General features: G+C 42.5%; 2 protein-coding genes across 2 annotated transcripts in view; both read left to right on the forward strand.

The window, feature by feature from the left end:
- TM9SF3 (transmembrane 9 superfamily member 3) overlaps positions 1–5062 on the forward strand; it is a 68165-nt gene extending 63103 nt beyond the window's left edge. Inside the window, exon 15 of the mRNA XM_037015774.2 lies at positions 1007–5062. Within this exon, the coding sequence (XP_036871669.1) occupies positions 1007–1074 (68 nt within the window). The 3' untranslated portion in view covers positions 1075–5062. The remainder of the gene's footprint in view (positions 1–1006) is intronic.
- Positions 5063–9130: 4068 nt separating this feature from the next.
- TLL2 (tolloid like 2) overlaps positions 9131–12274 on the forward strand; it is a 145579-nt gene continuing 142435 nt past the window's right edge. The window contains exon 1 of the mRNA XM_037015779.2: positions 9131–9669. Coding sequence (XP_036871674.2) covers positions 9483–9669 — 187 coding nt within the window. The 5' untranslated portion in view covers positions 9131–9482. The remainder of the gene's footprint in view (positions 9670–12274) is intronic.

Raw genomic sequence — 12274 nt, forward strand, 5'->3', positions numbered from 1 at the left:
AAAGACAAAATAGACTTATTTCTTTCCTTACATACACCAGTTGAGTGAATAAAAGTTCAAAGGTGACCATTTAGGCATGTGTGTGTGTGTGTATCATTATTAAGAAAGATTTACTTTTAAACTTTCAATAATACTGGGCTTTGATAGTAAATTGGTAAATTCAATGGAGAATCTTCTCTATGACTTGAATGATAAACTGTTTTGTTCTAAGGATCCCTTAGTATTTGCAGTGAAGAACTGTCCAGTTCATTCATTCATTCAACAAATACTTATTGAGTGCTTTAGTATATGTCAAGCACTTTTTTAGGCACAGGAGATAGATAGTTACTTTAACAAAATAGAAAAATACCCTTGTTTTCTGGTGTTTTGAGCCCCATTTGAGGCTAATTAATTTAAAACATTTCAAAACTCTTAACCTATTTGCCTGTCTCTTTTGTCTGTTCCCTCAAATATTTTTTCCTTACCACCACACAGCTTCCACAATTTAAGCATAAAAAAGAAACCATTGGGAAATGTTTCTTCCCTAGAGCTTCAGAAGCCATTGGGCTGTTGTTCTCAGTCCTTCCCTAGAGAATCCCCAGCCACTTCTTACTTACCTATAAGGTATCATATAGTTGGGGGAACATGTTAATATTGTTTTAATGACCTAGAATAATATATGTTCGAATTTTTAAAAAATGTTTTATCTCTCAATTTTTCTCATCAAATTATTCTTGCTTTATAAGTGAAGTATTTTATTTAAATTCATATAGTTATTGATTTACAGTAATAATTGATACTTAACTCTAAAAATATTGCATCAGGTCAAGTTAGTGTATATGACAGTAAAATGATTTGCAAAACAAATGATACAATTTTAATAAGTTCAGGGAGAAAGCTAACAGTAATATACATATGTTGTCTTGAAAAAAGAATAACCTTCCAGAACAGAAAGCATTTAGTGTTTTTTTAATGATGGATACTGCTCTGTATGTGTTTCACAAAATATCTGATTTTATCTTTACAGGAGCAATTGGTTACATGGGAACAAGTGCCTTTGTCCGAAAAATCTATACTAATGTGAAAATTGACTAGAGACTCAAGAAAACCTGGAACTTCGGATCAATTTCTTTTTCATAGGGGTGGAACTGCACAGCAAAAAAGCGCAAGAAGAAATTTGGGCTTTAACACTGGGTACTTTGTGGGTCTCTCTTTCGAGAATGGCTTAAAGTAACATCTAATTCCATTGACCCTAGATTCTTACTGACTGCTTTCTCCAACTTTCACAGCAAATGCTTGGATTTTATGCATAGGCATTACTACAGTACATGGCTAATCTTCCCAAAAACTAGCTCATTAAAGATGAAATAGACCAGCTCTCTTCAGTGAAGAGGACAAATAGTTTATTTAAAGCATTTGTTCCAATAAAATGAATAGAGGGAAACTTGGATGCTAAAAGTACATGAATAGAAATCTTCCTGGCACTTAAGTGTTTCTACATTATTGAAAATGTTGTTCCAGAAAGATTACTTTTTTCTCTTATTTTTTACTGCCATCATCAACCTATTGTGGGACAGTTTAATATATTGTATCTGAGTTCTTTTTTTGACCTGCTTTTTTTTTTTTCAATTCAACTGCATCCTTTTTTTTTTTTTTAAGAGATTTAAAAAATATTAAATCTTGCATGTAATATATTTGCTGTCATCTTAGTTGGACCAACTTCCCATTTATTTATCTTAAAACTACCCAGTTACAGCCTAATTCCATCCAAAGAAGATAGAGTCTGAAGATAGAGGCGCACTCTCTACAATGCAATTTACTGTACAGTTAGAAAGCAAAGTGTTAAATGGAGAACATACTTGTTTTTATTAAACATTTTGAGATTTAGATAACTACATTTTAACTGAATGTCTAAAGTGATTATCTCTTCCCCCACCCCTCCCCAAGTTAGTCTTACATCTTTTTTGGGTTTAAATGAAGGTTTTACATAAGAAATTACTAAAAACAAGGGGGGTGGGTAATAAATGTATATAAAATTAAATAATGTAACGTAGGTGTAGATTCTCAAATGCATTTGGATGTACAGGTTGACTATGGAGTACTTTTTTCTGATGATGATTGGTGTAGAAATGTGTGAATTTGGGTGGCTTCTTACATCTTGCCTACCATTGCATGAAACATTGGGGTTTCTTCAAAATGTGTGTGTCATACTACTTTTGGGAGGGGGGATTGTTTTCTTTTTCTTTTCTGAGACTCCTACAGGAGCTAAATTTGTAATTTAGAAACATTTAATTTTGTTAATCCTGTCTGGGGCACTTAAGTAATATCTAAAGCACTAGTGCTTTAGAATGTTAAAATAAAATTTCCTGACCAAAATGTTTTGTGAAAATAGATGTGTTTGGAATTTGAAGATCACTTTTCAAAAGGCAATATTACTGAATGCAATTTTTTAAATATACTGTATATTACGCTTTTCTAATACAGGGGACCCACACTTTAAAACCCCTACTTGCTTATATTTAGATTATCTAGTATAGTCACAAAGTGAATGACAAGCCCTTTGAATGAAATCATGGCTTAAATCTGTTCAGGTTGGTGTACCGTGTAAAGTGGGAATGGGGTGAAAGTGGTTGGTTAGCTTACTCTTGGATGAGCAAATAAAAGTTACAGTTTTCTAAGAGAATTGATTTTAATTTTGAATATATCTTTCTGGAACTATCCATAATGTGAAATTTTCCTAGAACCATTGAGTTTCTAATTCAATAGTTTGCTATGCAAATGACCTCATAAAACAATACTGTATATTGGTATTTTTGGAAAGACTGAAATAGCTATATTTAAATCTTAATGTGACATGCAATTCATAGTTACCCTAAGATGCTTTCATTACAAAATATGGTTCTGTAAATAGACTCCATGCTACAATGTGACAGGTAAGGACTATAAAGAGGGAAAAGTTTGATTTTTTTACCACTTATGTATGGCTGCAATGAACAAACAAATTTGATCAGAAGCTGTAGATAAATCCTCTTTTTCAAGCCAGAATGTTACATTAAATGTAATCTACTATTCTTCCATTTTCTCTTCTTCTCATCTGCCTTTAAGATCTTAAAAGAAATCAAAAGTCAGTATTTATGGCTTATTATATAATGTAATTTTTGACTACATGTAAAATACTAATAACAACATATAGTCTATCTGATGGAGTGTAAATTGGACCACAAGCTTTTATCTTAATAGAATGAAATTTGTTCTCATGAATCTTGCAGGTAAGATACAGGGTTTTTAAAGAATGAGTAGTTTAGCCACTTTCGGTACACTAATTCTTCCTACTAAATTCAGCTCTATTTGAAGTTCTTTGGAATCTTCAGTGAAAAATAATTTTCTAATTTCCAAATACATTACAAGATCAATTAAAATGAATATTGATCACTGCAAAAAGTCCTTTAGAAAATATGGATTGGTGTATGGCTTCTTAGAGGGGCTGACTGTGGTCTGAAGAAGATAGAATCCTCAGTTGTAGAATAGTAAAGCACAATATTATTTAAGTAAATTAAAGGGTGGGGTTTTTCCACTCCATTAATGCTGTGTATCTGTCTTTCATTTGTTAACATTTGCTCAACTTATCACCTGATGCTTTGAACACTATCAAAAACTTAAAAAAGATAAACTTTTACCTTATATCTATAAGCATGCTTCTCATGAAATTTAGCTATACTAGTGATTGATATTGTCTTACATATATCCTAGTACAGGAGTAGGATAAAGTGGAAATGTAATGGCTGGAGGGATAATAAAGCATGCTGTAGTACATCATATTGGGCTCCTAGATTGTACTGAGTTGCCCATAAATCAAGCCCCGTACTCTTAGAATTCATTATATTGTGGTGATAACTAATCCTAGTGAATGATAAGCTTGGGTGTTTTCCACTGAGAGTGGATGCACCTCTAATAAAGGTGGTGGCTGCAAATTCCAGTTCTTCGAAAAGCCACTTTACTTAGGGTTCATTCACAAATTTTATTCATTTTGATGAAGCTTTTGTCTACTAACCCCCTTTTGCCAAATGTCTTACAAATTTTAAGATTTCCTGAATTTTTACAAATGTAAAAAAAAATGTATAATGTAATATGTTCAGGAAAAGCTACATACCGAAGGGCCTCTGGATATAAATTCTGGGAAAGAGGAGCCTATTTGTAACCTATACACTGCAATCTGAGTTTTAAGTTTAGACTTAGTGTGTCATGGTGCTTCATTCTGTTGATTTATTGGAACACATAAATGGGAGTGGTGAGGTATGAAAACACAAGTATTCATTAATGTGTATCTTCATAAAAATTCCATAGTTACTGAAGCTATATTTTAGCAATCAAGATGTTAAAAGAGATCAGAGAAGTGAAAATTTATAAAGATTGTTTGAGAGTGTGTACGGAAATAGACTAGACCAGGTAGATCAGAAAGTTAGCATATAGATGCAGAAATTTGTAAGATTTAAATTCAGTATGAGGAGGAACTCTAGTTCTCATAAGTATTTTCTAAAAGCCATCTGATTTGACATTGTTACTGAAGCTATAGGCAGAACTGTGTAAAGACAGGTAAAAATGAAATTCTCGTTTCACTGTATGAGGAAATGGAAATTGTGAAAGTGGCTTACATTGAAGTATTGGTGATGAGGCTTGCAAATAATTGATAAAGCAGTGTTCTGTGTGTTCACCACAGTTCCTCAGTTTAGGTCATTTGAAAGTTAGAAACATTGTAAGTAAGAGCTTCAGGCAAGGAAGAAATAACATGGAATTGTGTTTCAAGGACAGAGTATACTTGGAAAAGCAATCCACTTGGGCTTTTCAGCTGTGTCCAACTTGGAGCTATAAATTCCCACAGAGCGTGGACCATCGGTGAGACTTGGAAGGAAACATTGCTTGGTGGTCACTTCCATTTTGTACACAACTTTGGTTTGTGTAGGCCACACAATTGGCCTTTTAGTAAGAAAGCCAGTATATAATGTATCAAATACATTTGAGGTTCTAATCTAGTCTGTTAACCTAACAAATTGGATTTTTAAAAAGTAATAAAAAGTTAAATGTACTTCCCTTGGATGCTTTCTTTCTTTCCTTTCTGAAGCAGGTAAGCCAAGCATAGGGATGACCCGTTATTATTGGCGTTCATATGAAGGGATTACTGGATAGCTTTCCACAGTTAAATAAAGCAGGCGTCAGCAAACTTTTTCTGTAAAAGAAATAGTTGAGGCTTTGAGAGCCATATGGTCTCTGTCTCAGTTACTCTACCGTGGTAGCACAACAGTCACAGTAGACAGCACATGACCTCAAGCATGGTTGTATTCCAGTATAACAGAAAACAGCCAGTGGGTCCCTGAAACAAAAGATTTAAAACATTGTTTTCTCTCCAACTTTATATTTTGGGAAAAAAACAAAGGAAATTGAAAGAATGGCATAATGCATAAGGTTCGTCTTAAAATTATTATTTTTACTTTTTATATACAAACTCCAGCTCCTACATTCAAACCCCACTACCCCTATGCCTGTCATTCTGATTGATAATACATTTTTCAAGGCAGTTTCACGTATGTTCCCTCACAATCATCCTGTGAAGCTGATAGCCAGACAGCTGCATTTACAGGTAAGATAGAGGCACTAAAGAGTCTTGTTTTTAGATCAGAAGTAATCAGGCCTACAGTCCTATTGTCTTGACTGTGGTGACTAAAATGAGGATGTCACCTCTCCAGCCTGTGGAACAGATAACATATGGTCATATTGAAATCGAGTGTTCAAACCAATGAAAAGGATTTGTGTGTTTGGGTTACGTCAAAATTAGTGGTTAATTTATCCAGGTCTATTTGTACGTTTTGTTTTTCATCTCCAGTTTTAGCTTCTCATTTAAATCCTTGTCAGCCTTATCAGTTCCTTTTTCCCTCCGATTTTATTAACTGCTTTAGTCAACACTAATACTTGACAATTTCCATTAGCCAAGCAGTTTAAATTGGTACAAGTTTGGATTACTTTTAATCTCCTTAATGAACACTTTTTGTGTGGTTGGAAAATTAGGGGTATAAGGGAATCTTGTACAGCCAAGTTCTGGATTTTAAAGTGAGAACTGTTTCACTAAACTGTTAATGTACAATTTAACATCAGAAAAGTGCATAAGCCTACATTGGGACATACGGAGTCAATGGTAACATAGTCTGCTAATTATTTAAATTTTTTTTCAAAGTTCTGCATTCTTAGGTGACAGGAGTGTCAAATTTAAAAAGTGGAGGTGATGGTTATAGGGAGAAGTTGATGTAAGTCACTTTAACTGGCCAGTGTCATGGTTATTCTTAGTGGTTCTGTCTAAGTCACTAAGATTATGGGACTTGACCTTTAAGGTCATTGAAGAGCAGGGAGGGTCTAGAGAGAGACATGGAAGGTGGTTCCAAGTTGGAGTTGTCAGGTTGGAGTTGATTATAGACCAGTAGGGTAAAACAGCCATAAATAGGTAAGTGTCAAAAGTGCGGTAGCTGCTATGATAGTTGTTGGCATGAGGATGCAGGCCATGTAGTTATCCAGTTGCCCCCAGCAAACACGTGGAGGTGTGAAGCAGCAAGATTATTAGGATGACCACAAGGTGTGTTATGCAGCAAGAGTGAAGAAATGGAGGTGGCAGGAGCCAAGGCTAGGAATGTGAAAGCAAAGTCGTGGTGGTGGATGGAGGGCCTGGTGTGCAACGCTGAGGAGCTTGGATAAAAATGGTTTTTGGAGAGTCACAAAGGGTTTTTAAACAGCTGCTAAAAATGGAAACAATATTTTTAATTACCTTCTCCAGAGAACTCAGAAGTACCTTCTCAGTGGTCAGTCATGTAAATGAAGGAATGAGCTAACAGATGAAAGTGCCCACTTTATTCTGTAAATTCTGCTCCCTGCCCTGGAGGAGACGATGCTGATTATTAGGAGTAAGTGGCTGGTGTGGAATAGGCAAGGAGGATAAACTTGCTAAATGTGTGTGGGGGGGTGTTGAGAACTACTGCAAGAGAACTGCATCAATTGGGCCATTCTAGATATACGGAACGAATTGGGTGGAAAACAGACATTGACCAAAAAGAGCGAAAAGCTTGTATCCTCTTGCAGGTTTTCCACAGGACGATGAGCTACAAGGGAGGAAACCTGCAAATAATTATGAATGTAATAGTGGAAGTAAGTTGAACAGCTTTAGATTATAAAGCCTTTTATTCTAATACTACCTCTTAAAATTTTTTGTTATTTAAATTTAAAAGAAAAATGTGTTTTCAGAATTATGTGAACCCACAGTAGATTTTAATATATAACGTGGTGAGTGAAATCAGGAACTATAGAACTGAAAAAAGAAAGATTAGCCATCCCTTTCGATTGTTCCTATGTAACCTACTCTATGATCCAAATATTTTGTTGATAGCCAAAGCATCTAAATGGAGCTTCTGACATAAAACCGCACCCCATAAAATCCAGCAGCACTGCTGTCCTCAAAATATTTGGACAAAGAGTATTGGTGGGAAGACCTGGCAGCTACTTTACGAGGTGGGGATTAGAGGCAGCAAAAGCTCACAGCCTCAGTGTTTGTATAAGAGGTTGCCTGTCTGTTTTCCACAGTAATTCCCTGCTAATGAAGCCAGTTGGCTGTTTGCCTAATGCCATCTGGAGACCTGGAAGTGTCATGGAAGTCTGTTAGGTGTTTTAGATGTTGAATTTGTGGACTTGTCTACTGACAGGTGGTGACCTTCACTGGGTTGAATGCAGAGAACTATGGCATTGGGTTTGACCTCTTCCAACATTCAGGCAGAAATGCCATTCAACCTCTTCCTACACCTATTGCCTGTTTAATGACCACTTGGCCTTCCCTGCCATTTGGTGACGTCCATTCCCCCCAGATTCCTTCCTCCCACCTGTAAGCTCCTAACCAGATCCTGCCCAAACTTGCTCCATCCTGTATATGCCCATTTGATGAAATTCAGTATGAAACAGGGTCAACTTTATTTCTTTCAAGACAAAATATCCAGCATCACTCTTCCAGTGGCTAACCTTAAAACCTTTACTGGTTTGAAGGACTTGTTATTCCTAATTAATAGGTGGAAGACAGATAGATGATCATAATGCAAAGAATTTGAAGTCCTGTGTAAAAAGCCCAGCTCTGGACTTCCTGTAGCTATTTTGTCATTAATGACAGTGAAACCATGAGGAAGTCCAAAAGGGAAGTTTAGTCTATTTTGTGCGTGCGTTTAAATGAAAAAAGATTCCACTGGGTGTGATGCCGAATATTTCTTCTCCACACTGGTGTGTTTTACTTCTTGATTTGGCAATTTTGCTTGCATAAATAGCTCTTTGAAATGCCTCATGGTAATAGTACTTTTTATGTCTATAAATCAATATGCCCTAGTTCTGACAATTGTTAAGGTACATCATATGAGTGGTTTCAAATATCTTTTGATAATTCTCCTAAATTATTTGGGCATATGTTTTTAATTGGCAAAAATAACCAGACTTAAGAAATCGATCGTTTTTATTCCATCAGGTTAATGGTAAGTGACTTATTTAATAAAGCATGTCTGTAAATTTAATAGCATGTATAACTGTTCATTTGTCAATCGTTTTGCCTGTATGAAGCATCTCAAACTTTTACTAAAGGATAGGGTTACCGTCGTTTTAAATTATTCTTCCTGAAGCCGCTCATCACCAGCCACTACGTTAGGTTAGGTGGATGCCGCAGCAAGAGCCTTTCATCTCTGGGCGAGGAGCTGTTGAGAACAGTGAGGGAACTATAAGCCTTGGCGGGTTTTTTTTGTGCTGAAAGCGACCAGACAGAAGATCCACTCCATCCCTACAGAGAAACGATTGTCCGAAAGCACAGAGCGAGTTGGTAGTTATGCGGACCGCTCACGTCGCGTTCCTGATCCCAGGCTGGGAGCTCTAACCACGGCTGCCTACCCTTGCCCACGTGTGCATCGGGGAGTTGTAAAGTGTGTTGGTCGAATAAAGGCGGGAAGTCCAGCCTTGATCTTAGGAGCAGTGTTCCCGGGGCCGGAGGCCGAGGTGGCGCTCGAGAAGGGCACTCTCGGGTCCGTGGGAGCGCCGCGGGCCCCGGGTCCTTGCCTTTAGCATCTGCACCGCGCTCCCCTTCCTCCGAAGTTGCGGAGGTGCCGGGAAGAGGAGGGGCTTCGCCTCGGGCGCCCGAGTGATTGGCTGCCCGGGGCCCCTGGCGAGGGCTGTGTGGTCCAGCCCGGGCGAAGCGGGGCGGAGCGGCCACCGCTCCTACCACTGCTACCACCGCCACCACTGCCACAGTCGCAGCCGCTGCAACCTCGGCCGCCGGGCAAGTATCTCCGAGCGGCGGCTTCCTGGAGCCCCGACGCGGACCGGAACGCCGCACTCCGCTCGCCCCGCGCCCGAGCCATGCCGGGCAGCCGCGCATAATCGCTGCGCCCGGGCCGCTTTCGCTCCGACCCTGTGCGCGTCCCTCTCCCGAGGAGAGCTTCCCGTGCATGCAGCTCCTTCGTTCTCCGCCGGCCCCGACGACCATGCCCCGGGCGACTGCGCTTGGGGCCCTCGTGCCCCTGCTGCCTATCCTGCTGCTACCGCTCTCGGACGCCGCCTTGGACTACTCGGCGCTGGAAGGCGAGGAGGGCGCGGAGCAGCAGTTGGAGCATTACCACGACCCGTGCAAAGCTGGTAGGTGCCGCCGCCGCCGCCGCTGCCGCCGCCGGGATAGCCCGGCAGAAGTTTGCCTTTGAAATGCAAATGAGTGGTGGGCGAGCCTGCGCTGGGGCGGATCACCCTTCCCCTTCCCCGAGGGCCCCCTGGCTCCCCGGGAAAACAATGCCCCAGAGTAGCTGCTTAAATACACTCTTTCTGGGACGTCCCGGCGCCCGAGTTGCAGCGCACAGAGGGTGGCGGCCGCGAGAGCGCTCCCGAGTCGAATCGGGGCGGGTGCACAGGCCGAGAGGGCTCCCAGTGGCTGGGGCCGGCGTCCGGACCTCCTGACAGCCAGGTGGTCAGCACGGGCCACCGCCGGGCGCGCTGGGCTGGAGCAGAGGAGCGGGCTGGGCGTGGCGTTCCCAGGCTCTGACGGAGTGGCTGACTCCGATTTCACGGTATCTGTCAGTTTTAAGCAAAGTTTCCTAAGATTTTGCGGCTGCTCTTGGGAAGAGAATAAAAAACCCGAAAAGCTTCATAGCAGGCAAAAGGAAAGGGGTAGCTGAGGGTGAACGTGCACGACCTAAGTTGCGGCACACTTCCCGGTAGTCCCTGGGCAAGGTCCCGGCCTGAGGGTCGCCCCGGGCGGGCGGAGATGGAAGCGGGCAGGTGCTCTAATCCCGCCAGGAAGCGGCGCCCCGGAACGCGCGGATCTTTCTGGCGCAAATTTCTGCCGGGGCTGCAGCTCCCTCTTCCCACGAGCCACCAACCGTCTTGTATGTCCCGATGGGAGTGAGAAGCTTCTGAGCAAGAATAGTTGAAGCGTCGCTTCCATGAAGGCCCAAGCGCATGTTCCAAAGGGAGCCTGTGGGTGTGAGGCAGGTCCCCGCTGGGACAGAGGGGTACTGACGCTCCCGGAAAGGATGGTCTCAGGCCGGCAGAGCCGCTCTGGCCCGGGCCGGGCACGTGGGTACTGATGAGCAGACGGGAGAGCGCAGCCTCCATCCGCAGAAGGTCAAGGGGTGGTCCGCCACGTCTGTGGAAGGGCCATGGGCCAGTGACCCCATTTCTTCACTCCCTGGAGAACCCTAGCAGTCGGGGTTTCCTCACCTCTAATTGGGAGCAGTAATTATAGGGGAATTCATGATTTATGGAGCAATCATCTGCAAAAAGAACCATGATTATGGCACTGTAATAATTTGTATTATTACTGCAGCAGCTGGGGTCCAGGCTGGGGTCGGGCAGGTCAGAACTGGGTGAAGTCAGGGGAAGACCACGTTGCCAGGAGGCTGGAGGCCCCAGGAGCTATGCGACCTGAGAATCTTGTGAAGGCTAAGAGCAAAGCAGGCTTGAGGGGCCCTGCAGGAAGATTCCTCCGAAATACCCACCCATTGCTGTACCCTGTCGGGCTTTTGAATTGGAAAGGTGAGCAGAAGAGTTGGTTGCTGGGTAATCTGAGAGAAAATCAGCAAGTAGCATGCCCTGAATGAGTAACTGTAGCGCCTCATGGGACCTAGTTTATGACCAAGAGGGGTGCCTGGAGCGTTCGTGGGATGGTGGCTTCCCTGAAAAGAGGGACTCCGAGGCTGGGAAAATGGCACAGCAGCTAAAACGGGTGCATCAACCATCACCTGCCCTGGGAGCTGGAGACTCTGGGGAGCAGGGTAGGCATCTGAGGCCTGGACTTGAGAAGCAATCAATTTGTTCAGGAATGTACTGAGGACCTCCCATATGCTGGGAGCAGCAAATCTGGGTGAAAGAGGCATAGTTCTGTCTGTGAGAGCTCCCCAGCTCCCAGTCTCAGCCCTGTGGAATAACTCTGAAACTAGTTTGCGTATTGGGACCTTATTTTTCTCCAGTAAATTTGGAGAAAATGCTGGATAACCAGGGCATGCGTGTTCTGTGACTCTGCAGACAGGATGGGATGAGAGGAAATGCCTGGAAAGTAGAGGATCTTGGGAGCTCCTTGCATCCTGCACAGGGCCTTGCTACCTGCACACCCATTCTTGATTGCACCCCCACTACCCGCTGGCCTCACCTTAGGCTATTCTAGTGCTAAGAGTGGCCAGAAGAGGGCGATGGCAAGCGAGACCTAAGGGAAAGGTCGCCTCCCGGCCCATGTTTATTCGAATGCCCTGAGCTGGGGAACAGCCTTCTGGAAGGACAGCAAGCAGTTCACTAGTGCACTGGTGTCTCAGTGAAAGGACATGCCTCTCATCTCAAGGGCAGCACTGCATTTCCTGGTTACATAGTTCAGTCAAACCTTTAGGGGCAGCCTCTCGTGCTATCCCAGTCACATCCTAACTCCCTGACACCTCTAGCTAAAAGCCCTCCGCCTAGGACCTGCCTCAGGGCTTCAAATCTAAAATAGCTCACAAGTGCCCTTCTCAAGTGTGGGTCTCCATTCTGCTGCGCATACAGGATGCAGAGAGGAGAGCCTTGGGGCCTTGCAGAAGCTGTGTCACCTTGGACAAGACCTCTCCTCTCTGAGCCTCAGGTGCTCATCTACAGAGTAAAGATGTTGGACTTCTTAGGTTGCAAACTGACAGGTCCAGAGAGCTAGTTCTCTTGCTCCACATCAACCACGTGGCCCTGTGCCCTTCACCCTTTACAGGCATTTGAGTTTCTGCCCCTGGTTCCT

This window comes from Manis javanica, chromosome 7 (genome assembly GCF_040802235.1).
Source record: "Manis javanica isolate MJ-LG chromosome 7, MJ_LKY, whole genome shotgun sequence".
NCBI classification, from domain to species: Eukaryota; Metazoa; Chordata; class Mammalia; order Pholidota; family Manidae; genus Manis; species Manis javanica.